The sequence below is a fragment of the Callospermophilus lateralis genome, chromosome 18, assembly GCF_048772815.1.
Source record: "Callospermophilus lateralis isolate mCalLat2 chromosome 18, mCalLat2.hap1, whole genome shotgun sequence".
NCBI lineage: Eukaryota > Metazoa > Chordata > Mammalia > Rodentia > Sciuridae > Callospermophilus > Callospermophilus lateralis.
In genome coordinates this window covers 14,219,053-14,245,061 of record NC_135322.1, presented here as the reverse complement: position 1 = coordinate 14,245,061, position 26,009 = coordinate 14,219,053, and the positions used below count along the sequence as shown (strand labels likewise).

General features: G+C 56.0%; 3 protein-coding genes across 4 annotated transcripts; 1 reads left to right on the top strand and 2 right to left on the bottom strand.

Moving 5' to 3' along the window:
- Positions 1-364: 364 nt before the first annotated feature.
- On the top strand, positions 365-15,438 carry Map3k10 (mitogen-activated protein kinase kinase kinase 10). 2 transcript variants are annotated; one of them, XM_076838677.2, is made up of 10 exons: positions 365-1,593; positions 4,768-4,948; positions 7,796-7,944; positions 8,402-8,577; positions 9,155-9,401; positions 10,716-10,832; positions 12,685-12,859; positions 12,950-13,062; positions 13,402-14,085; positions 14,850-15,438. In XM_076838677.2, the coding sequence occupies exons 1-10, from the start codon at positions 912-914 to the stop codon at positions 15,170-15,172; spliced, it is 2,847 nt and encodes a 948-aa protein (XP_076694792.1). In that variant the 5' UTR covers positions 365-911; the 3' UTR covers positions 15,173-15,438. The 2 variants fall into 2 exon arrangements, with proteins under 2 accessions (XP_076694792.1, XP_076694790.1); XM_076838675.2 differs by having other exon boundaries at positions 7,796-7,968.
- A 278-nt stretch (positions 15,439-15,716) lies between these two features.
- Positions 15,717-17,966, bottom strand: Ttc9b (tetratricopeptide repeat domain 9B). Its single transcript, XM_076839432.1, has 3 exons — positions 17,546-17,966; positions 16,763-16,945; positions 15,717-15,826 (listed from the first exon to the last, which is right to left on the bottom strand). The coding sequence occupies exons 1-3, from the start codon at positions 17,964-17,966 to the stop codon at positions 15,717-15,719; spliced, it is 714 nt and encodes a 237-aa protein (XP_076695547.1).
- Positions 17,967-21,213: 3,247 nt separating this feature from the next.
- On the bottom strand, positions 21,214-24,648 carry Ccnp (cyclin P). Its single transcript, XM_077105678.1, has 7 exons — positions 24,562-24,648; positions 24,299-24,478; positions 22,638-22,727; positions 22,404-22,559; positions 22,045-22,203; positions 21,809-21,960; positions 21,214-21,399 (listed from the first exon to the last, which is right to left on the bottom strand). The coding sequence occupies exons 1-7, from the start codon at positions 24,646-24,648 to the stop codon at positions 21,234-21,236; spliced, it is 990 nt and encodes a 329-aa protein (XP_076961793.1). The 3' UTR covers positions 21,214-21,233.
- Between the last annotated feature and the right edge of the window lie 1,361 nt (positions 24,649-26,009).

Below are 26,009 nucleotides of genomic sequence, written 5' to 3'. Positions count from 1 at the left end.
CTTGTCCGGGCTGCGTTCGGGGACCCGGGCAGTAACCGCCATTCGCTCAGCTCCTATATCGCGCTTCGCTAAGGGCGTCGGTTACCGCGGTCCCCACCCTGGGCCGCGGTCCCCACCAGGTGTGTCACAAGCACTGGTCCCCTCCCCACGCTCAGCCCACCGGGCCCCAGGGAGGGTCCGAAGCCGGGAACATCTCCCGCGGGGTCCCCCCTGGAGCCGAGAGCGTCGGCGGGAGCCAGGGCGGGGATGCGCCCCGCGCCCTCGCGGCCCGGGACTACAACTCCCAGGCGGCACCGCGGCGGCGGCGGCGGCACGTCACTCCGGCACCGCCGGCAGCCCCGGGAAGCGGCGCGGGCGGGGGCAGGGGCTGGGGCCGACCGGGAGCCCGGTGCCAAGGATGGGGGCCGCCCGACCGCCCCGTGCGTGAGGAGGCCGAGGGGCGCGCCACCCCGGCCCGGGGCGGCCGCCCCCCGGGCCCCGCCACCCCCGCCCGGTCCGGCGGTCGTGGCCCGGGATGCGGAGCCGGGGGCCGCCGGTGGAGCTGCGCGGGGTGAGAGGCGCGAGGAGGGGCGGCCGCCTGCTGCCCTCACCCTCGGCCCCCACCGGCGGGCCCCGGCAGGATTTCGGAAGCCGCGCGGCCAGGCCCTCTTAGCGCCCTGACTTCCGAGGGGGACAGGTGAACCTGCCGCCCGCTCCCACCCGCTCCGCCTGGACAGCCGAATCAGAGGGGACGACCCTGCCGGTTAAAGAGGTTCCTTCTTGCTCCAGCGGAGGCCTTCCCCCAACCATGGCCCCCCGGAGCCCCTTCGGACCCGCAGGGACTGCCCCCCATCCCAGCCGCCCGGGCCCGCCCTCTGCATCCCGCGGGCAGCCAGTGTGAAGCGGCCTCCCGCAGCCCCCGCCCCTCCCCCATGGAGGAGGAGGAGGGGGCGGCGGCCAAGGAGTGGGGCACGACCCCCGCGGGGCCCGTCTGGACCGCTGTGTTCGACTACGAGGCGGTGGGCGACGAGGAGCTGACCCTGCGGAGGGGCGACCGCGTCCAGGTGCTTTCCCAGGACTGTGCGGTGTCTGGCGATGAGGGCTGGTGGACCGGGCAGCTGCCCAGCGGCCGTGTGGGCGTCTTCCCCAGCAACTATGTGGCCCCTGCTGCACCCGCCGCGCCCGCGGGCCTCCAGCTGCCCCAGGAGATCCCCTTCCACGAGCTGCAACTGGAGGAGATCATCGGTGTGGGGGGCTTTGGCAAGGTCTATCGAGCCCTGTGGCAAGGGGAGGAGGTAGCAGTCAAGGCCGCCCGGCTGGACCCTGAGCGAGACCCAGCAGTGACAGCGGAGCAGGTGCGCCAGGAGGCCCGGCTTTTTGGAGCCCTGCAACACCCCAACATCATTGCCCTGAGGGGCGCCTGCCTGAGCCCCCCACATCTCTGCCTGGTGATGGAGTATGCCCGGGGAGGCGCACTGAGTAGGGTGCTGGCAGGTCGTCGGGTGCCCCCTCATGTGCTGGTCAACTGGGCTGTGCAGGTGGCGCGGGGCATGAACTACCTACACAATGATGCCCCAGTGCCCATCATCCACCGGGACCTCAAGTCCATCAACAGTAAGTGATATTCTCTCCCCAAAACCCACAAAACTTGCAGGTCAAGCCTAGATGGCAGGAAACAGGGCAAGGGACACCAGATGGCATTGTGCCTGAGGCAGGAAGGAGCAGCAGCAGTATACCTTTAGGGCCAGGTGAGGCAGGCCTTGCCTCTATTGAGGAAAAAAAAAAAAAAAAAGGTTCAAAAAGGCTGAAAGACTATTCTGCTTCCCAGATTACGGTCACAGTAGATCAAATAAGTATCCATAAACATGTGGACAGGCCCTTCCTTCCCTGTGGCAACCAGGACAGATGCAGTGCTTGCCCTCTTGGTGCACACCATCCAGTCATGATGCTAGAGTCCACCTAGCAGAAACAAAAAGAACCTACCCTACCTGGAGTCAGGTTTTTTCCAGTCTGGCACTACTGCCATTTGTATCTGGACCATTGTGAGAGCTGTTGTGAGGGCTGTCCTGTGCATTTTAGGTTGTTAGCAGTGTCCTTGGTCTCTGCCTACCAGAGACCATCAGCATTCCCCATACCCAGCTATAACAACCCAAAATGTCTACAGACATTGTGATACATCACCTGTGGGGCAAAATCTCCACTAGGTGAGAACCACTTCCTGATCCCTGCTAGGTCTCTGATGTAAACTGGAAAAGATGAGAGAGGAAGAAAATGGATGTGGCTTATATAAAAGCTCCCAGACTGCCAGGCCTAGCACTCAGTCTCCAGTGTTAATGGGTTGGTTGAATCAATAATGGACCCATCTTAAGGCATCAGCAAATATTAGTTGAGCATTTATTACCTTAGGATCTCAAGTGACCACGACAAACTAACAAAACTCATAAACTACACATTCATTTATTCCATGGATCATTCTGGAATGCTATGTGCCAGAAGCTGTCCCAGGGATACAGCAGGGGGAAAACGCCTACCTTCCTAGCTCTTCCATTCTTGTTCTGTCCCATCTACTCCATTTCATATTTTTATTCATGTCTTCGTTTTTTAATTTGGTATTTTCAAGGCCAGATTGTGTACGAAGCAAAAACGATCCACAGTTAATGAGGCCAGCGTGTTCCCTGCCCTCACATGGCTCACGCTTAGGCCCAGAAAAGTGAGGGTTCCCCGTTTTCCCTCGACATTCCTGCCTCATCCATTCCTGTTAGTTCTACCCCTCCAAATTTGTTTGAATCTCTATCACTATTTTTATGTTTTTTGTCTGTAAGTCCCTAGAATCGAGGGGCTGAGTCATCCTCCCCTCCCAAGCCTGCCACTTGTACACTAAGCAGAGAGCTACCGAGTACCCATAACATGTCCAGGCCATGCCTGGGCTTGGGGACTGAGCGAGACAGATACAGCTGGTCCCTGTCTTCATGAATGCCTACACTCCACCTCCTCTGGAGCGATAGTGGCTGGAGTGGAACCATCCTGCATCCCCCTCTTGAAGGTCCTTAGCATGGCCTAAGGTCCTGGCTCCTGTATCCCATCTTCTCTCCCCAACCCCGGCCCTGCCCCTGAGTTTTTCTGTAGTGAATGAACCTGGACAAAGGTGGGTGGAGCTTTTAAGGCTGGGGCTGCCTCCAGGGCCAGTGGGACTGCCCCCTGCTGGAGACGGAGAGCACAGGGTGGCCATGGCACTGTTCCCTCATGGGGGCTCTTCATCTGGTGTCATTTGTTCATTGATTTAATGATTCTTAAGCACCTACAGTGTGCTTGGCACTGTTGTCAACTCTGGGATTTCAGATGTGAGCAAGGCAAGGTCTGTGCCCCTCCCCAGGATGGTGCTTATATTCTAGTAAACAGGAACAGATGACAGGTAGACACCTGTGGGTGGGTGAAAGGACGGTAGACACCCAAGTTTCAAAGAGTCCCAGGAGCTGTCGGGAAAATAAAGCAGATCATGGTGGGGCAGAGGGAATTCCTTAGATCAGGTGGTCAGAGAAGGCCATGTTTGAGCAGAGACCTGAATAAAAAGGACCCAGCCTTACAGAGATCAGGGAGAATGTCCTGAGATGGGTATGAGTTGCTTCAGTGGAGAAATAGCGAGTCCAGCACAGCAGGAGCTGAGGCCGAGGTTGGGGAGAGAAGATCAGATGAGGAGCCAGGACCTTAGGGCCGTGCTAAGGACCCTGGATTTTTATTCCATGTAACGGAAGTTATTTGAGGGTTTTAAGCAGGGGGCGATGTGGTCAGATGTAGATTTTTAAAGAGAACTTATTTAGGGCCAACCTGAGTGATGCAGAAATAAAGTATAAGCCCAGGAGGAGTTCCCTCAGTCATGGGGCTTCACAAACAGGAGAGCAAAGAAGGGAGGCCATTTTCTAGCCACATGCTTTTGGTCAAGTGACTACTCTAAGCCTCAGTTTGCTAGTCAATAAAAACAGGTTGCTTGTGAGTCAGTTCTCATAAAGGACTCAGCCTAGTGCAAGCAGATCCATGACTTATTGTTGTTAGGAATAACCCTAGGTGTGGGTCAGCTGGAACCATTCCACATGCTTGGGGTTGTATCAGTCAGATTTTCTCAATGCTGCTGCATAACAAACCACCCCAAAAACTTGGTGTCTTGAAACAACAATCACCTATTACTGTCCATGCCTTTGCCAGCCAGCTGGAGTGCTCTTGGGTCAGCTGGAGAGGTTTTGCTCCAAGTATCTCCCTTCTTCCTTGGACCAACAGGCTAGCTGAGGCATGCTGTCACAGTGATGGCAAAAGTGCCAGAAGGCAAGCAGACACGGAAGTCTCCAAGGCCTAGGTTTGGAATTGGCACCCTGCTGTGTCCTCTTTGTTCTTATCAAAACTAAATATGACCTTAAGACTGTCCCACAAAGACTAGGAAAACATAGTCTGCCTCATTTGATAGAAGGAACTGCATAGTCACATAGCAGAGCGTGGACTCAGAAAGGGTGGCATTGGGGACCTATTGTAGGAGATCATATTCCTCTCTTCTGCTAATGGTTTGCAGTGCCACTTTCAGTCTGGTTAGAAGTCAAGGTTGGGACCAAAGGGAACCAAGGCCTTGGCCTTTGGCATAGTCTGCAAGGAGGGACTGTGGGGGTTGGGGGACTGCAGCCCGACAAGCAGCTGCCACAGAGTGGGGCCTCTGGAGAGAGAAGGGAGAGCCACACCGAGGGCCAGGAGTCTCCGGTCTGCAGCCCACAGGTCGGGTGACCCACCTTTCTTCCTGCTCCCCAGTCCTTATCCTGGAGGCCATCGAGAGCCACAACCTCGCGGACACGGTGCTCAAGATCACAGACTTCGGCCTCGCCCGGGAGTGGCACAAGACCACCAAGATGAGCGCCGCTGGGACCTACGCCTGGATGGCCCCGGAGGTCATCCGTCTCTCCCTCTTCTCCAAAAGCAGCGATGTCTGGAGGTGCTGAGAGGCGGGCTGGGTGGCATCAGGGGTGGTGGTGGGGCGGGGGAGGGTGCTGACGAAGCACAGGGCCGGGCACAGGGGCCCTCCTGCCCATTAGCACAGCACCAAACAGGCCAAGCAGTCACCTGCGCTGGCAGCAGAGGTGGCCCCTGAGGAGAGACCTTGGATTTTTATTCCACGTAACGGAAGTTATCTGCGGGTTTTAAGCAGGGGGCGATGTGGTCAGATGTAGATTTTTAAAGAGGACTTATTTAGGGCCAGCCTGAGAGATGCAGAACACAAACTTCACATTATAGATAGGCAGAAAGTCGGCCCTGAGAGCCCTCAGACGGCAGCCAGAGCCCGGCCCATTAGACAGGAAATGGAGGCCCCTGTTCATTCATTGGCTTCGTAGTGGCCCTGGCTCTAGGGACACAGCAGTCAACAAAAGTAGTGTGGCTGCCCTCTGGGGTAGTAACTCTTTCAAAAATACACAAGGAACTAAAAGAATAAAAGCTGTCTTTAAGTTAAGAAAATGATCATCTAAAGGATAGTAAAGAGGAGCATTAGGGGGCGTGAGCAGCCAGGAGGGAGGCGCTTGAGAAGGCTTTTCTGAGAACTGCGGCTTTAGCTGAGTTCTCAGTGACAAGGAGCCAGCCATGCAAAGTCTGGGTGCCACAAGGGAGGTGCTAAGGTGCAAATGAGCATAGTGTGTTCCAGAAACAGGCAGGAACCTGTGAGGCCGGAACAGAGCGTGTGGAAGCGGGGTGGCGGGCAGACTGCCGGGCAGCCTGTGCAGGAGGGACGCCTCGGGGTCTGAGTCAGGGCGGAGGAACGCCATCAGGGCCGTTTATGAGTGACGTGATCCACCTTAGCACTTGAGCAGCTCCCTGGGCTGCGGGCGGAGAGTGGGTCTCAGGAACAGTGAGCGTCGGTGGTAGCACAGAAGCTTTTCAACCCAGGCCTTCTACTTAGTTGGAGCCAGACCCAGGGTCCCCTCATTGACTGTCCCATCAGGGCCCAGCCAAGGCTCCAGGTTGCCCAAACAGCAGATTAATGGACTTGGGGAAAACCCAAATCAGACGAGAAGTCTTGGGCCCAGCCTGGAGCGAGCAGCCCTTGGGAGCAGCCCGGCTGGCCTAACCAGGCACCAGACAGCTCCTTCAGCCGCAAGGAGGGAACCACAGGAGCGAGGCCGAAGTTCTGGTTCTTATGGGAAGCTCCAGGCTCCTGGGTTGGCTCCTCAGTGTGGCGCAGGTTACTTCTTCCTCGTGTGGTCCTATCCCACACTTTTCAGGACACTGGATATCCACGGCTCCCAGCCACCAAACATCAGTAACGCTCTGCATCTACTGTGACACTCAAAACGTCCTCACAGGTTCCCACGTACATGGGAGAGGCGGGGATGACACCACCTCCAGGTGGAAACCAGAGCTATTTTTCCCCACCTTGGGCGGCCTCCATTCCCAAGTTCACTTCACATTCCAGAATGGCTGCTGGAGCCCCAGCTTTTATTGTCCACATTCCAACCAGTAGGATGAAGAACTGAGGGAAGGGCGTCCCTTTTCTTTAAGGCCACTTGCTGGAAGCTCACTGCCCTCCACATACCTCTTTCCACTGTGCAGCACAGTAGCCCTCTGGGCATGCTCAGCTATGAAGAGGGACAGAACATGTCTTCAGGCAGCAACACCCAGTTCAAATTCACCAGTGCTGTCGGCTGCAGCGAGGTCTGTCCTGCTCTGGTGCCTAGAACAGGACCGAGCACACAGTTTCACTTAATACAAATATTGAATGAACCTCAGCAATTTATTGTGTAGCCTCCAAAGGCACTGTTGTGTCTCAAAATTTACAAAGGATCTGGGGATGTAACTCAGTGGTAAAGTGCCCCTTGGCTCCGTCCCCAATATCCAAAAGAAAGAAAGAAATGCGTGAAGGGATATTGGAAGAGAACAGGGATCCACTCCAAGTTAGAAACTGCACAGAGAAGTGATCAGGATGGAGGAGAATGAACAGTTCACTGGGGAAGACAAACACACAGGTGACTACAGCCAGTGATGCCCACTCCGATATTGTGTAGCACCAAAGGCTGTGTTGTGGGCATCAGGCAGACCTGAGTCCATGTGAGGCTCCGTCACTTATAGCTGTGTGACCTTGGGCAAGCAGCTTAACTTCTCTGAGACTGTGCCTGCTCATCAGATAAAATAGGGGTCATACCGATGCCTTCTGCCTTACAGGGCTATTGTGAGGATTACCGAGAGTGCCTAGCACAGTGCCTGGCCTGGAGCAGGTGCTCTATAAGTGTAAAATAGTGTTACCTTGTTTTTAGAGGTAAGTGCTGTGGGTTCTAGGGGAACATAGAGAGGGACCTCCACCTTGCACTGAAGGCTGTGGGATCAAGAAAGGCTTCCTGGCAGAGGGGGCAACCCAGTTAGCACTTGAAGGACAGTGACACAGAAGGAAGAGCGTTCTTGACCAAGGGGATGGCGTGTGCGAGGCCAGAGGTGGGAAGAGCAGGTCGTACTCAGGGGTTCCTTGGGGCTGCAAGAGGAAGCTGGGGTTGGAATGGGGTCCAAGAGTGTTTAGAGGTGAGGCTGCAGGGGTCACCAGAGGAGGATGAGTTTGCCCAGCAGGATGGGAGACCCAGAGGTGTCCAGGCAGGCAAGGGACAAGAGGCAGAGCCAAGGGGAGACATCAGAGGACAACCCCACCGTCTGTCAGAGAAAGGTCCCCGCAGGGTCAGAGCAGGTTCTTGTGGCCCCATCTGCTGGGCTGGATGTTGGGGTGAGGGAGGCCCCATGGGGTAGGGCTGGGTAGGTGAGGATTGGGTCGGGCTGCAGCATAGCCCCTCCTCTCCCCCACCTGCAGCTTCGGGGTGCTGCTCTGGGAGCTGCTGACGGGTGAGGTCCCCTACCGAGAAATCGACGCCTTGGCCGTGGCATATGGTGTGGCTATGAACAAGCTGACGCTGCCCATCCCCTCCACCTGCCCCGAGCCCTTTGCCCGCCTACTGGAGGGTGAGCCAGGGCCCCATGGAGAGGGTAGGCTAAGCTTTGGGTGGCAGGGGCCCTTGAGCCCAGTTCTCTCCCCTTCATACCTGCCCAACACCCGTGGGCCAGGAGTGAGGGAGAAGGTGCTGGAACACAGGGGCTATGGCTGCGGACACTCCCAGCAGCCCGCTCCTTGCTTCCCCAGACCTTCTGCAGGCCAGAGCCCTTGAGGGCATCCTGTCAGGATCCACTGGCCCTGGGATTCCTGCCCAATCCCATCCTTAATTCCACCAAGGGCTCCCCATAGGGAGCAGGGCCTGGGCTCCTCTCCCAGTGTCTGAGATGTGCCGGAAGCTTAGCTTGAAGTCCTTCCCTTTGGCTCCATGGGACCTGTTTGTCCACAGTCCCCAGAAGCCCTGCCTTCCTCTGAGCAGCCCCATTCCCCCAGCGTGACTGCTGACAAGCCATCCCCCTCCCACCCCAGAATGCTGGGACCCAGACCCACACGGGCGGCCAGATTTTGGCAGCATCTTGAAGCGGCTGGAAGTCATAGAGCAGTCAGCCCTGTTCCAGATGCCGCTGGAGTCCTTCCACTCCCTGCAGGAGGACTGGAAGCTGGAGATTCAGCACATGTTTGATGACCTCCGCACCAAGGAGAAGGTGAAGGAGAGGGCAAGGTGGTGGGTGGCGCAGGATCCATGAGTTGTTGCCTTTGGTGCCTCAGCCCTGCCCCCTGAACCCCAGCCTTTGGGTCCATGCAGGGTCTTTTGCATATTAAGAAAAGACAGCCTCTGCTGGTGGATTAGTAAGAAAAAGCCCCTGTGCTGAGTACCTACAGGTGATATGCATGGTGTCTGGAACTGGCTTTAAATATACAGCAAAACTGCAGAGAGGGCGACTGAGATTGGCAAAGTACAGATGATTGTTGAGGTTGGATGATGGGTAGATGGGGTGCACTATTCTCTGCTTTTGTGGATGTTTGAAATTTTACAAATTGAAGAGTTTAAAAAGAAAGGGGCGGGCGCGTGCGGGAGGCAGCCCTTTCTTGAGCTAACACACGCCCTGCCCTGGCGCCCAGCTTGGCTTGCAAAGTGTGAGTTGGAGTGTGAACCCAGTGTGCCTCACAGCTGGGTGCTCTTGTGCTGAGCACCTCGAAGACCCAGCGGCCAGGGGACACCGACTGGGGCAGAGTGGCTCAGCCCCTCCCCAGCCTCTGCGTCTCCCGGTCTCCCGGCAGGAGCTCCGCAGCCGCGAGGAGGAGCTGCTACGTGCTGCGCAGGAGCAGCGCTTCCAGGAGGAGCAGCTTCGGAGGCGGGAGCAGGAGCTGGCGGAGCGTGAGATGGACATCGTGGAACGGGAGCTGCACCTGCTCATGTGCCAACTGAGCCAGGAGAAGCCCCGGGTCCGCAAACGCAAGGGCAATTTCAAGCGCAGCCGCCTGCTCAAGCTGCGGGAAGGCAGCAGCCACATCAGCCTGCCCTCCGGTACACCCCGTTCCTTGAGCATCCTCCGAGGGGCCTTGGGACTGTCTCTGACTCAGGGTTTAACTCTTCCCTTGATTAATTGATTGATTGATTGATTGCTATGCTTTGGATGGAACCCAGGGCCTCCAGCAAGCCAGTGAGCTACATCCCCAGCTCTCTTCTGTTTTTTAACTTTTCCCCAAAGTCTGGCTCCCAGATAATGTGTCCACCCATCAGAAAGCACATAATGCATCATGTCTGGTTGGTTCTCTCTGTGATATTACAAGCCATAGAGCCAACCCTGTAGCAGCAGCAGCCTATGGAAATGTGGCCAAGTGTGTTATCTTAAACTTTCTAGCAGCCAAAAGAAACAGGTGATGATCAATAGCTTTAATACATCCATGTAACCAGTACCCCAAAATTGAGATAGCTTACTTTCTCTTTTTTACACTAAATCTTTGAAATCCATTGTGTTTTTAATATGTATATCACATCTCAAGCTGGTTGGTAAATTTTCATTAGAAATTTGAATCTGGGGCTGGCTGCAGTGGCTCACACCTGTAATCCTAGCAGCTGTGTAGACTAAGGCAGGAGGAGTGCAAGGTCAAGGCTAGCCTGGGAACCTGATGAGAACCTATCTCAAAATGAAATTATAAAAGGGCTCAGGATGTAGCTCAGTAGTAGAGCACCCCTTGGTTAAATCCCTACAACCACACACACAAAAGTATTTTTCATCTGGGGGCTGGAGATGTAGCTCAGTGGTAAAGCCCTTGTCTAGTATGTGGCAAGACCCTGGGCTCCAGTCCCAGCACCACCACCCCAAAAATTGTCTGCATTTAGATTTCTAAAATTGAGAATTGGAAAAACTAGATTCACATACCCAGGTTGTTCTAAGCATGCTTTTGTCTCCAATGACCAAATTAAGTGTTTGTTTTAAGTTTAAACTTAATTATGGTTAGATAAATAAAGGTTAAGCTCCAGTTCTTTAGTTGCACCAACCATGTTTCAAGTGCCCCTTTGATGGAGCCAATGGCTACTATCTTGGACCCTTGGACCTAGATCCTTAGCCCAGCATGTGAAGATCTAAGCCTCACCCCCACATTGCTAATCAAGGAAGAGAGGATGTATTTGCGTTTCCAAGAGGCTTCCAGCTGCTGGTGGTAGTGCTGGTCTGGCCTGCATATTAGAACCACTGCAGGAAGGAATGACAGATGTGGTGTTAGGGAATGACAGATGTGGTGTTCCCATGCTGTCATTCCTACTGTACTTCTACAAGGAAACTTCCCTTCTGTTACCAGAGAACCATTTGCTTAGGAAAGTCTCTTCATTTTTCAGGCTTTGAGCATAAGATCACAGTCCAGGCCTCTCCCACCCTGGACAAGCGGAAAGGATCCGATGGGGCCAGTCCCCCTGCCAGCCCCAGCATCATCCCAAGACTGAGGGCCATTCGCCGTGAGTATCTGCAAGGCCCCGTCAGTCAGCCAGTCAGTCAACAACACCTCTGAGCATAGACCTGGCACCAGGCCAAAGGAATAACAGGCAAGATCCCTTCCCTCATTCTCATCAAGGGGAAACAGACAACCAATCAATAAGCTGAATAATTTCCAGTAGAAATTAGGACAGAAAATATAAGAGAAGACTCTGGGGCTGGGAGTGTGGCTCAGTGTTGAAGCCCATGCTTAGGATGCACGATTTCCATCCCCAGTACCCAAAAGACAAAAGAGGAGATGTATTAGGGTTCTACAGAGATATGGAATCAATAGGATGTCTTTAGATATATAGATAGAAAATTAGGGATTGGCTCCCAGGATTATGGAGGCTAGGAAGTTCCCTGATCTTCTGTTTGCAAGATGGCTTTCAGGAAAGCTAGTGCTGGGCTTCCAGTCCACGTCCAAAGGCCTGCCAACCAAAAGCACCACGTCCAAGGGCAGGAGATGACGTCCCGGCTCAAGCAGAGAGAGCGCCTTCTTCTGCCTTTCTGTTCAGCCCAGCCCCCCAAGGGATTGGGTGAGGCCCACCTACTTTGGTGAAGGCATCTTTACTCTGATTACCCACTCAAATGCTAGCGACTTTCCCATAAACCCTATCACAGGCACACCCAGAAATTACATCTGGCAGCTCTCCTGGCATCTCTTAGCCTGGCCTCGCCAAGTTGACCAGTAAAATTAGCCATCAGAGAAGGAAAGTCTGTCTGAGGAGGTGAGGTCTGAATAGGCCCTTCATGGAAAAAATGAGACATGCACTAATCTGAGGAAACCGAGGGAACTGCAAACACGAAAATCCAGAACAAGCCTGGAGTGTTACCAGACCAGAGGCCAACATGGCTAAAGCCTGTCATGGTGGTGCACACCTATAATCCCAGCCACTCAGGAGGCTGAGGCAGGAGAGTAGAAAGTTCAAGGCCAGCCTCAGCAATTTAAGAAGGCCCTCGGCAATTTAGCCAAACCCTGTCTCAAAAAATAAAAGGGTTGGGGGTGTAGTTCAGTTCAGGCTCTAGTACTGGAGGGTGGAGGAGAAGACCAATTTGGCCCGGAGAGAGGGAATGGGAGGGACGGCATTAGTTCAGTGGTCAAGGGGCTCCCAGGTACCAGATCATACAAGGCCTTGAGATCCAAGGTAAGGAATTTGACTCTTTTCCCCAGTGCTAAGGATTGAACCTAGAGTCACACATGCCAAGCACACGCTCTACCTCTAAGCTCTGCTGCCAATCCCAACATCAGGAAGGCCACTGGGGGCTGTGAGCAAGGCTTGATGTGATCAGATTGACCTCTTTCCACTGGCTACTGTGAGGAATAAAGGCAGAGAGGCCATTGAGATGACAGGGACTAGACCTGGGTGGGGGACTCAGAAGGAACCGATGGTCACAGTCCAGGTCACATGTCAGAGTAGTTGATGAATACAAAGCTGACTCCTGAGTCTGTCCCACCTATGGTGCTCCCCAGCCTTGCCCCAGCCTGCAGTCTCTCTGCATGCCTCTCTTTGGACACCAGATTCATAATAGTCCCGGAAGGTCACGCTAGCAGGGGACACAGAGACAACCATAGTAGTCGCAAATACTAGTGTTGGTACATTCAGAGTGGGATGGACAGGGAAGAGAACAGCCCAGGGTCCAGCGATCTAACCCCTTGAAGATGGTGGAGAGCAGCTGGGTCCCCACAGCAGGCGGGGGCGCTGCAAAGATTACAGCAGGGAGTGTCGCACTGGGGTGGGAAAGAGCCCCAGGCTCCAGGGGGAATGGTTTGGAGGTTAGAGGTTGGGACTGAGTTTCCGAGACCCAGTAACCAAGTGGCTTTTCTTGACCCAGTGACTCCTGTGGACTGTGGTGGTGGCAGCAGCAGTGGCAGCAGCAGTGGTGGCAGTGGGACATGGGGCCGCAGTGGGCCCCCAAAGAAGGAAGAACTAGTTGGGGGCAAGAAGAAAGGCCGGACTTGGGGACCCAGCTCCACCCTGCAGAAGGAGAGAGCTGGAGGAGAGGAGAGGTACGGGCCTTGCTGGGCTCGGGGCCCCTGTGCCCATCCTGGGCCAGGCAGCCATGGCTGACCACCCCCATCTCCCCATGCCTGCTGCAGGCTGAAGACTCTGGGGGAAGGGAGCAAACAGTGGTCATCAAGTGCCCCCAACCTGGGAAAATCCCCCAAACACACACCCATCGCCCCTGGTTTTGCCAGCCTCAACGAGATGGGTAAGAGGGTGTGGGTGCTTGAAGAAGAGGTGGGGGGGGGAGTCCCTGCCAAAGAGGAGAAGGACACAGGGCAATGAGGGAGGGCAGGGCTCTGGAGCCCGGGTAGGAGGCATTCTTGGAAAGGTGGATGGCTGGTCCCTGGGGGTTGGAGGTCATTCCCCCAGCAAGGACCACACTACCCTGAGCCTTTTGGGGGAGAAAGATTCAAAGACGTTGCCTGGGCATCTGGGGTCTTGCTGTTGGAGGGGTCATTGTGGGCCCCTGAGGTCCCTGCGGGCAGCAGAGCCAGGGCCACCCTCACCCTCACCCCAGCTGATTGACATCCCTCTCTGGTCGCAGAGGAGTTCGCCGAGGCAGATGGAGGCAGCAGCGTGCCCCCTTCCCCCTACACCACCCCGTCCTACCTCACGGTGCCACTGCCCGCCGAGCCCTCCCCAGGGGCGCGGGCGCCGTGGGAATTGCCTCCAGCCGCGCCCCTGGCCCGGCCCGGGCACGGCACACGGCGGCGCTGCGACCTCGCGCTGTTGGGCTGCGCCACGCTGCTGGGCGCGGTGGGCCTGGGTGCCGATGTGGCCGAGGCGCGCGCGGCCGATGGCGAGGAGCAGCGGCGCTGGCTAGATGGCCTCTTTTTCCCTCGCGCCGGCCGCTTCCCGCGGGGCCTGAGCCCGACCGGGCGATCCCCGGGACGCCGTGACGACTCAGCCCCTGGCCTGGCGCCCTCGGCCACCCTTGTATCCCTGTCGTCCGTGTCCGATTGCAACTCCACACGTTCTCTGCTGCGCTCGGATAGCGACGAGGCTGCACAGGTCGTGCCCTCCCCACCGCCCTCCCCGCCTGCGCCCTCGCCCAGCAGCAACCCTCTGGTGGACCTGGAGCTGGAGAGTTTCAAGAAGGACCCCCGCCAGTCGCTCACACCCACCCACGTAACGGCCGCGCGCGCCGTGAGCCGTGGACACCGGCGGACGCCATCCGACGGGGCACTGGGGCAGCGGGGGCCGCTGGAGCCCACCAGCCACGGCCCGGGTGAGTGAGGCACCGCGCAGCCATGGCGCTGAAAACCACCCTTCTGTCCCCGCCATGTCCAGAGTCCGTGCCCAGGCACTCTCTAAGGCTGCAGCCTCCTACCTAGCGCAGGGGGAAGCCTCTGTTTCCTCATGCACCGCACCGCTGGCAGCATTGTGAGTCCCACCAGGGTGACTGAGACTTAAGATGAATTAGGGGTGGCAAACTGCAGCCAGGTGGCTCTAACTGCAGTAGCGCTCACGGAGCTAACGCTTAAGTAGCTACTCCATCGCCAGCAGCGGCAAAGGTGACAGCAGTGGGCGGGAGTTGAGTGCTTGTCAGGCTGGGGCTGCTGTTTGGTTTGGTTAGTTACCTTTGCTTTATTCAGCCCTTCCCTAGGTGGTGAGGTGCTGTTTTGATCCCGATTCAGAGACAGTGTCATGCTTACTGTCTCTCCCTTATGTCTGTCTACCTGCACCCTGCCCAGTGTAAGAGGGTCAGGGCTTTGGCTAGAGGGCCACTAAGAAACCTGTTTCAAAGGGCTAAAGCACATGCCCAGAGTGGCATCATGCCCAGAGTTGAGTGAGCCATGGGAGTGGTGGCGGCCTAGGGCAAGAGCCCGGTGCTTCCGGGCTTCAGACGGTAGTGGCCCTGCTGGCCAGTGGGCCCAGCATCTGAGCGTTTTTCAAGGGAAGCCCAAAATTCCACTCTTGCTGTAACTGTTGCTGACTTTGGAAGTCCCCCTTCACCCACCCCACTCACCTCATCTGATCCTCTCTCCCCAGGCCCTCGAGACCCCCTGGACTTCCCCCGCCTGCCTGACCCCCAGGCCCTGTTCCCCACCCGCCGCCGGCCCCCCGAGTTCCCTGGCCGTCCCACTACCCTGACCTTTGCCCCAAGACCCCGGCCGGCTGCCAGCCGTCCCCGTCTGGACCCCTGGAAACTGGTCTCCTTTGGTCGGACACTCACCATCTCGCCTCCAAGCAGGCCAGACACTCCAGAGAGCCCTGGGCCCCCCAGCATGCAGCCTACACTGCTGGACATGGACATGGAGGGGCAGAGCCAGGACAGCACTGTGCCCCTGTGTGAGGCCCACGGCTCCCACTGAGGCCTGCCCACCACCGCCCGCCTGGGCAGCCATGAATGTAGCGTCCCAGGCCCCTCCCCAGCCTGCCGTGCCCCAAGGAGGGGGAGGCCCTGGGCAGGATACTCACTATTTATTGGGGAAGGAGGGAGGGGGGACACTTAATTTATTCTTTGTACCCCAGGGGGTGGAGCCCTGTGCCCACCCTGCAGTGGGGAGGAGGGTGGGCAGGGATACTCAGGGACAGGGCATCATGGGGGATTTGGCACAAATGCAGCATTAAAGGTAACCCCTGCCCCCTACCTTGCTTGGCTGAATGTCTTTTCCCCAGCCCAGGCCCCCTGTGCTGGCTCATCCCCAGTGGGACACTCCCACACCCATACTTCCTCCCTGGGCTTCTCTGGGTTTCTGTGGTCAAGGGATGAGACCCAGGCCCATGTCCCCTCCCTGTCCCCACAAGAACAACACACAAAGAGGTCATCAGTGACAAGTGCTTTACCAGCAAATGCAAGAGTCTGGGAAGTTCCATGGTGAGGTGTGGGGGGGGGGGGTAGGCAGCCCCTCGCCCTCAGCCAACCACATCCCGGGCAGGGGCCCCAGCGCCACTGTCCTCCCGCTGGAGGCTGCAGCGGTTCATCTTCAGCTGGGTCAGCTGGATGTAACGAAGGACATTGGTGTCTGCAGGGGAGGTTGCAGGGCATTATCTGGGTGTCCCCTGGGTCAGCAGGTGACATCCATGCCACCTCAGCTTGTACCCATTGCCCCCCATTTCCAGAGGCTCCCCAACAGCCCATATTGCCAGAGCCATTACCCAGAAGCCCAGCTGCAACCAGCAGCCAGGAACATTTCACACCTCCCTGCTCACGCAGCTGCTGCACCCTCTGCCAGGAATGCCTCTTCAGAGGCTCCTGCCACACTTCCACCCATCCCCAGTGACATCTGTGAGGAGTCTGCTCTCCAGCCACTTAACAGGGAAGTTAATCTTGCTTCTGCTCCAGCTCTGCACCATGCACCCACGGTCAGCCCTCTCCTCTCCTGACTCTTGATACAAAATCAAGTGTCTGTATGCTCGTGGGGACATGCATACACCTGGCCATTACCTCCAGAACGCCAGGGAACGAGCCTGGAGTTTTGCCACCCCTCGGCCCCGTCCCTCCACACACTAGTTTCCTGGCACCACCTGCCCTGGGTGGATGAGTAAGTGAATGAGCGAATAGTTAGTGAACAAGTGAAGGATGAGTGTATTTGGGGTGGGAAAGTATGGAGACAGGATAACTGTGTGGATAGGGAAGTGGCTGAGTAGGTGAACGGGAGGTATCAGGATAGGTCAGTGACAGACTAGATGAGGAGTGACCAAGTAGATGGCAAAGGAATGGTGGGGGAGCGGATGTTTGGTGGAGGGTGGGTGAATGAATGGGCGGAGTAAGTGGGTGGGTGCAAGGAGTAGGTGGATGGGGAGACAATGTCCAGTGCGGGGTGCAGCACTCCTTCCGGGCAGCTCTGGGGGGAAGGAGTGCTGACTCTGTTTTGCCCTGATTATCCCGACCCGGTTCTCTCTAAGCCCTTTCCCAGCCGGGGGCCCAGCCATCACCTCTTTCCCGCCCTGCCCCTCACCTGTGGGCTCCCGGCTGCGGGCCTCCTGAAGGTATCTCAGCGCACGTGCGTAGTCGCCCAGGTGGTAGAAGGCAATGCCGGCGCGGTAGGTGGCCTTGAAGTTGCCCTGCTGCTTCTCCAGCACCTTGAGGCAGTACTCACGCACGCGCTCATAGTTCACCAGCTCCGACTGCAGAAGGCAAGCTGCAGGGGCGCCGGGCGTGTACTCTTAGAGTCTGGTGGCAAATCTAGAACCCAGGTGACTTCGAGGAGTCTGGTTTCCCACCTACAGGGAACCTGGGTCCTACCCCATCGCCCAAGGGGGCTAAGGCCACCAGGAGGCGCCAATCTGCTGACCCATCAGAATAGGCTCAATCTGCGCCGCCGCTAGAGGGCGCGAAAGACACAGATACACTCCGGTGATTAGCAAGGTTTCGGTAGACAAGAGTGTTAAGGGTCGCCGCAGAGGCGAGGGACTAGGCATAGAATGGATAGCCCTTCTCATCTTAGGGTCACTATTGGCCGGGGGCAGAAAAATAACAGGGGAAGTGGGATTCTGAAGACCCAGATCAAAGCCCATTTCCTGCATCTCAGCTCCCTCCATTCAGAGACCCAGAGCTTTGATCATCTGCCCCAACTCCTTGCCTTGATCAAGTTTCTGAGGTCTCTCTCAACAGACCATGCATGGCTGTGGCCCCTTTAGCCTCCAGCCCCCCGCCCGCGGTCCCCAAGACCTCCTGATGGTCCCTCACTTCCCGCTTCTCTCACACATGCCCCTCTGCGTGTCCCCCGATGGCCCCGTACCCGTGAGAGAGTCATAACATTCCACCTCCGTGTTCTCCACCAGGCGCCGCTGCTCCTCGCTGAGGCGGGCGGGCCCCGGGCTGGTGGCGGGCCCGGGGGCGGGGGCGGGCAGGCCTCCAGGGCGGGCCCCCTGCGCCGCCTTCAGCTGCAGCAGAGCCCGGTGGTACTTGCCGATGGCTTCCCGGAACTTCTTCTCTCGATAGCAGCGCTGGCCCTCCGCCTTGAATGCCACGGCGGCCCGCAGGCTGCTGTCGAGCGCCGCAGCCAGCGCCCCCGACGGCTCTGGGGCAGGACCCGGTCGAGCCGAGCCATGGCGGGGGCCTGGGCCAGGGCCCGGCGGGGAGAGGGCGGGAGGCGGGCGCGGCGGAGGCTCCGGGGCAGCGCTGAGCATCAGCACCGGGGACAGCGCGCCGCGCTGCATTGTGGGAAACTCCTGCGGCCGCCGCTGCAGCTACCGCATCGCCCCCCGCGGGGCCGGTCCCCACCCTTTCTCCGCCCCCGCACCTCCGGCTGCCGATTCCGGCTGCCCCCTATGGGTCTAGAGAAGCCCCTCAAGACTTTCCCTTCTTATCTTCAAACCAGCCCCAGTCATTCTCCTCTCCCTTATTCAACACTCCTCTCACCCGCCCGCCCTCTGTCTGCTCTCCTCCCCCGTGTCCAAAGCTCCCGAAGATTTTGAGCAGGAAAATATGGGCCCAGGGGAAGACCTGAAGATATCAACCTCGCAAAAAAGCTGGTTTTCAGCCCACTAAACATTTGGTGTATTGGATATAAACACGGAATAGGGTTTCAAGCTGTCTACATCAAATTCCCCTTATTTTCTCGCTAGTTGTATCTCACTTAAATTACCTGGAACTCAGAATCCAGTAACGTGGGTTAATAATATCCACCTTGGAATTCATTCACTTATTTATGCAACAAACAACTATTCACTTTATCTTCTCTGTGCCTGGCTCTGTTCTGGATGATTCTGGGATGCACTAAAGCCCAAGGACTTCAGACCTTACTCTCACCAGGCCCCCCAGGCCAGAAGAGAGGCAGACCTGTGACCAACAGTGACAGCCCACAATGGACTAGCTAGAAAGCGCAAGGAAAGGGTTCAGGACTGAGATGGTGGAGGCATAACAGACGGCGAGGACTCAGAGGAGGCACCTGCCCTTGGCAGAGGTGGCGAGTGAGGGCTTCCTGGAGGAGGGGATAACTCTACAACCGAGAGCAATCGGCCTCTTGTGCTCAGCGAGCTCACCTCCTGTGAGAAAGCAGACACGTCCCCAAGAAGTCCCTGAGAGAGGGGCACACTAATGAAAGAATATGCAGGGAAGGAAATGTGGAGGTTCACAAAAGCAAAACGGGGTGAAGGGGACGATTGCCCTGCAGCCCTTCTTAGCCCCCCACTCAGCTTTGTGACTTCCACAAGTTCTCGGATCTTCCACTTTGACTTCCTTCTGTGACACGAGAATGACAAGTAAGTTTACCTTAGGTGAGGACTGAATTCTATCATGCAGGCAAAGCACTCAGCACCGGGCCTTGGTACAGTCATAGGTGATTTCTTACCAACCATTAGATCCTCAGGTATTTGGCCACAAATACCTGACTTGGCCTCAGCATTGGTATGTACTTGTTTTTTTAATTTTTACTGAATTATGGTTGCACATAATGGCAGGATTTGTTTTACATATTTGTACATAATGGAACAATAATTTGGCCATACCCACCCCAGCATTTCCCCTTCCCTCCCCCTGGTTCCTTTCCTCTACTGATCTCCCTTCCGTTTTCATGAGACTCCCCTCCCACGGCCACACCTTTTCTTTCCTTTTTCCCCCTCTAGCTTCCAAATAGGAGAGAAAATGTGGCCCTTGACTTTCTGAGTTTGGCTTATTTCACTAACATAAGGTTCTCAAGTTCCATTCATTTTCCTGCAAATGATAATTTCATTTTTATGACTAAAACTCCATTATGTATGTGTGTATGTATATGGGATACATGTATAGATGTGTAAACATAGACGTACATATGCATATGTATCACATTTTCTTCTCCCAGTCATTCATTGATGACACCTAGGATAGTTCCATAGTTCGACTATTGTGAATTGTGCTGCTATAAACATAAAATGCAAATGTCATTAGACTATACTGATAAATACTGAGGAGTGGTATGGCTGGGTCATATGATGGCTTTATGTCTAGTCTTTTGAGGAACCCCCATACCAATTTCCATAGAAGTTGTACTAATTGACAATTCCACCAACAGTGTAAAAGTTTTCTTCATATTCTCTCCAGCGTTAACATTTATATCTAATTGTCGAATTAGTAGTGAATAATCTTATGTATCTCCACTGTCCCCACTGCCACCTTAAGGGCACATCCTCTCCCTGGCAGAGTTCCAAAATTCCATGGCAGGCCCCACCCAATAGCCAAAACCTGTAATCAATACCTCCCATCCCAATGGCAGCAGCTGACTCTGTTATTGTAATTTTTGTAAATTTCTTTTACTGAATAAGCCCCTCCCCTATTCCTGGGGTCCAATTTGAACACCCCAGACACAGAAATATCTTCCTCTCTGCACCTCCAAACTCAGGTTTGGTTAGGAGTCTAAAATCCCTGAGTGTGAATCCCAAACATCACACTAACCTTTTTGCACCTCAGGGGTGTATGTGTGTTTTTTCAAAATGGAAAACATGGAAATCCATTGATTTATAACTAAAGTTTTCTGACCTATTAACTAGCTAGGTGCTAGGGCACAGTGGTAAATGGGGGTGGTTGTACCTCACTCCCAGTCATTCTAGGATACAATGCAAACACTTTTATTCCTATTGTCCCCCTTGCCCTAAAGCTTTGCATACATATTAACTCACTCACATAATTGTGAGGTTGCTGCTCTAGGTACTGACATGTGGCACTTTCGGGGTTAAGTAAATCAAACTCCATTTATTGATTTCCTCTCAAGGACTCTAACCAACTGATGACCTTCACAGGCCAGCATATGTGATGTGTTGGGCTTGTACAGCCATTAAGAAGGACTAAATTATGCCAGCCATGGTGACTACCATATGTATAATTGCAGCTGCTCAGGAGGCTGAGGCAGGAGGATCCTAAGTTCAAAGTCAGCTCCAGCAATTTAGTGAGGCCCTAGGCAACTTAGCGAGACCCTATCTATCTCGAAAAATGAAAAGGGCTGGGGATGTCTCTCAGTGGATAAGAGCTCTTAAATTCAATACCCGGCACAAAATAAAGAAAAATAAATAAGTTAGAGTTTGTTAAGAACATAAGGCAGAGGTGTTTATGGAATTTCAGATTTTGAGGTTCACTTGAGTGAAATCTGAGAAGCTGGCACCATGAAGGTAGAATTCTTCAGGACTGGGGCGGGCATCTCGGTTGTCCTCAGTTCCTGTGTTCCCAGGCCTGAGACCCCCAGTTTTCCTAGCTGAGGCTCCGGTGAAGTCCTCCAGTGCCCCCTGGCGGAGGAGTTGAGAGTTTGCATTTTCTGTCTCCTCAACTAAGGACTGGGTGAGGACATCCAATCAGAGGGAGGAGAGGCCTAGGGAAGCGACCAATCAAAAGCGAGAAGGGGACAGAATTGGAACAAGGAGGACCAAGAACGCTCAGAATAAAAGACACTCTTTTATTGAGGTGGGGACGAACACACAGTGAGAGTTTGCGTTTGTTTTCTGGGTGGGTCGTGGCGCTCAAGGAGGCCCAGGCTGGGGGCGCCGGAGCAGGAGGGCGGCGGCGAGGCTGGTGCCCTGGCGCTGGGGCCGCGCGTACTTGAGGAAGACCGCGGCGCGGCCAGGTGCGGGGCCCCGCAGAGAGGCGCGGACCATGCACCGCTCGAGGGGCTCCAGCTCCGCGGAGCTGCAGTGGAGAGATGGGGAGACTGAGGCAGGGAAGGGGCGGGGAGAGCCTATCCCCGGGCCGAAGGCTCGAAGCTGAAAAGACATTTGACACGGGCCCCGGGGGCGGCCCCCTCGAGGTCGTGATGGGGGCACTGAATGCGGCCACAGGGAACCCAGAGATCCCATCTCCCCCTGAGGCAGGCCGAAGGGCCCCCCAGCCTGCGCACAACCCCTATCCACTCACATCCCCAGAGAAAGGCAGACCCTTCGGGGCGGAAGACATGACATCCTCTCCCCCACCCAGAGACATCGAGTCTAAGTTGCTCCCCGTCCCAAATTGTCTCATCCTGACATGGGAAAGACGGCGACCCAGAGGGGAGGCTATCTGAAGCGGCGGAGACCTACCACCGCCCTCTGCCAGGCCACACCTGTAAAGCATTGGCTTGGGCCTGGAGCCCGCTCCGTCGAGCACGCGTTGCGCCAGGTTCAGCGCCGCAGCTGCGCGACGACCAGGCTCCCATCCCGCAGCCTCAGCCTCCAGTAAGGACAGCTCCAGGAAATAGGTGGCCAGCAGCATCACCTGCCAGAGAGGCCGGGTGAGAACCTCGGGCTACCGCTGGCCACGCTGCTCCCTCGCACAGGCCACGCCCTTACCCATGCGCACCTGGGGGCCACTCCCGGCCAGCGCGGTGAGCAGCTCCAGGCACAGCAAGGGCCCGGGATAGTGCAGTCGGAAATTCAAGCGGCTCAGGATGCGGCGCTCTGCGCGCAGCAGCTCTGCCCTCGAGAAGGAACCGGCACTCAGAAGGCAGAGGGAGGCAGGCTGAGGATTGCGGGGAAAGAAGTGAGGTGGCCTTGGACTCCCAGCCCTGGAGCACCTGGGGTCGCTTCAGTCCAAGTTTCAGACCTCAGTTTCCTGGTCTGTAAAACGGGGCCATTGACTTGTGTCCGAAACGCACGGTGGGCATTTAATCAGTGACTACAGCAAAGGCTCCACCCTCCCAAGCCCCAGCCCGCGAATACCTCGGGAAGCACGCACTCTTCCATCTTGCACGCCAGGAACAGGCAGGCCATGCCCAGCAGCTGCAGGCGGTGTAGGCGCACTCTGCCGGCGCGCAGGTAGGAATCGAGCAGGTGCACCGCCAGGTAAAGTGTGTCCCCTGCCAGGCACAAGTACTCCTGGGGAAGGGCACAGGTGACCATCACGGTCTCAGGTAGTGAGAGGGAACCAGCCTCGCCCCCTCTCCACTTACGTACGTGCACCTGGACCAGCCAGTCCACCACTAGCGCACGCATCTCTGGAGTCACGGGGCGGGGCAGGGGTCTCCGGGGCAGCGCGTGGCACACCTGGGGATGGGCAAGACAGGCCTCATTCTCCACACCTGTGCCTCTGTCGCTCTTGAGCTCCAGCCCGGGGTGCAACAGCCTCCTCCTGCAAAGTTGGATGTAGCAGGAGTGCCACACCGAAACCCGCCTCAGCTGCACTTCTTCCACAACCCCATCTGGAATCCTGGACTTCACTGTAGATACCTCCCTATCCACCTGTCCACTGTGGAGCCCCCATGGCCACACAGCTTCCTGGGCATCTTCCCCCGTCTGGGTTTTCAAATTCCACTCTTGGCCACCAATCCTCCAATCCATCCCCCTCAGAGCACCCAGAAGGGTCCATCCAAAGACAGATCTGACCAAGGAACCTCAGACCCTTAGGAGAAAATCCTAATTCCTGTCAGACTCTCAGACCCTGCCTCTAACCGATGTCACCTCTTCCCTCCCAACCCACATTTCGGCTACACCAGCCTTCTCTTGTTTCAGGCTACATCAAGTTTATTCCTACCCCAGGGCCTTGGTGCTTACCTTGCCTCTGCCTGTAATTGTCTTTCCCTTACTCTTTGCATTACCTTCTGAGTCTTCAAGTCTCAGATAAAATTTCCCTTTCTCCATACTCCTCCCTCCATCCCACCCCTCATTATCTCATTACTCCTATTTCCTTAGTATTTTTCACTAAAGATATCCATTGTTTCTCTGAGTGTGTTGTCTGCTGGCCCTGCTAGGCTGCCAGCACCACAAACGCCCTGAGCTACATACCCCCAGCTCTTTTTAAGACAGGGTCTGTTAAGTTGCCCAGGCTGGCTTTAAACTTGTGATCCTCCTGCCTCAGCCTTGGGAGTTTCTGGGATTACAGGCATGTGCCACCATGCCCAGCTCTTTGGCCCCTTTTGTAAGGACACCATCCCATTCATGAGGCTCGGTCTCTCTGGTCTCGTCCGCTCTCAAAGACTTCAACCCCTAATCCCTTCCTACCGGAAATGTGGGTTCAACCTAAGAATTTGGGAACACAGCATTCAGCCTCCAGCAAAGGCTGAGCCCTGTGTTCCGATCACAGGTGCATCTCAGCTCCTGGCAGAGAACCTGGCCCTGGGGAGAGACTGGCGGGTGTTGGCTAAGCTCGCTCCAGCACCTCTTCAGGCAGTGGCATCTCGTGGAGACGGACGCCTGCCACCACCTGTGTGCTGGCCTTTGTGGCCTTCTGTAATTATCAAGTCTATTTGCTCATCTGTCTCCCCAGAACGAGGACAGACTGTGGCTCATCGCAGCAGCTCCGGTGCCTAGGACCTGCTCAAAAGCGCGATAATAAAGGGTTCAGTGTTTGTTAAGCGAACTCAGGAGGCACAAATAGGGTAGCCACGGGCTTTCGAAGGAAGGGCTGCCAACAGCCAGGGACGGCGGGAAGGGGTTTCGGTAACTGTGCGAGGGGAAAAAAAAGAACCGCCTAGAACTTGAGATCTGGGGTGGGGGCCGGCGCTGGAAGCCGCAGGTGTGGACGCCCCGCGGAGCGGAGAGCCCGCCAGGCCCGGCGCCATCCAACCGAACCCTGGCTGCCCGCCAGGAGTGGGACGGCGCCGGGGTCGCCCGCTCACCATGACTTCAGCGAAGATGTCCCCAGCGTACTCGCGTTCCCCCTCCAGCCCCAGCGAGCTCAGGGCCTCCTCCAGCCCCGGCGGCGCGCACAGCCTCTCGGGGCGTCCCGGGGAGACACTGGTGTCCCCGTCGGGGACTGGGGCGCTCGGAAGCTCTGAATCGAGGGAGGTATCAGGACCCTGAAAGGAAGAGGGGCTGGGGTCAGTCCCTGGAGAGAGGCCCACGCGGGAGCTGGGCCCCGTCCCGGGTCCCTGCCCCTCACCAGCATCCTCCCGCCAAGGCAGCGCGCCAAGCCGAGCAGCTGGAGGGCGGGACCCGCGCCGGGCGCTTTGAAGTAGTCCGGGCGCATGCGCAGTGGGCTCCCTTCACCTGGGCAGCTGCAAACGCTAAGACAAGGGTCGGTAGGCGGGCTCTGCCTCCTCCAAAGGCCTAAGGTCAGGGGCTAGTGACAAATGCTCATCCTGCTGCCCCAAGCCGCCGCCCTGAGCCTCGTTTTCCTCAACCATAACAGGGATTGCAGCCAACAGGGCTGTCCTAAGGATTTCCTAGGACTGTGCAGCACGGAGCCTGCTACCGGAAAAGCTGGAGGCGTGGGAGTGTTAAGGAACGGCTCTGTGCGCCGGCTCTTCAGTGATTGAATCACCTGTGGGTCCTGCCTTGCAGCTGCTCTCCCTGGGTCCATGCCCCACACTTTGTGCCCAACATGCAGCCAGAGGGATCCTGTGCACACCTAACCCAAATCACACACACCCTCCGTCTGTTCAGAGCTACACCAGGGCTCCCTTCTCCCTCAAGTTGAAGGCCCAGCTCACCTATGTCTTCTGCTTCCATCCCCCACATAAGCCTCTGAGCTCATCTGTCCATCCCCCTCACTCAGTCCCCCCAGCCACCCACACTGGCCTCTGCCTCTTCCTCATTCCTGAGGCCTTTGCGCTGAGTGTTCCCTCTGCCAGAAATGCTTTTCCCTCAGACTGTTTCCCTTCCAAATTTCCTTTAAGGCATTTATTTAGATGTCACCTTCTCCACGAAAAGTGCCAGTCTAGGCACTTCCCATCCCATATTCTCTGCACTTATTCTCTCCTTAGCACTTATTGCTTTCTAACCAACCAATGTTCCTGAGCCCCATGATGGCAGGGCTTCTTGTCTACCATTCTCCTATTGCTGTATCCCCAGTACTTAAAACAGTGCCTGGCACATAGTCAGTGCCCAATAAATATTTGTTGAACGAATGAGTGAACAGGCTAGACATAGATAGTGGCCCAGCATGCCTTTTTGAGGTGGGACAATGGACCTGAAACCTGAAGGAGGAGAAAAGAGCCAGACTGTAAAGAGAGGGCAGAATATTCCAAGAGGTGGGACCAGCATGAGCAAAGGTCCTGAGGCAGGAAACAGCTTGCTAGTTTCAGGCACCAAGTCAACAACACTGGGAAAAGTGAAAAGGAGAGAGAATTGGATATTGGATCAGTGGCTTCCAGTCACACAGTGAAACCCGTTTGCCCATTGTTACATGTGTCACCTCATTTCCTTCTTTTCCCCCACCTCCACTTGAGAAACCCTGGCCTCTTTATGTCCCCCAGATGGTGAAGAGACCAGAGAGATACTACCCTAACCAAGAGATCAGAGTCATCCCCAGTTAAGGGACAAACTGTCATCCTGTGCCTCCTCATAGTGTGCTCTCAGGAAGGTATGTCACTTCTGGAAACTCTGTCC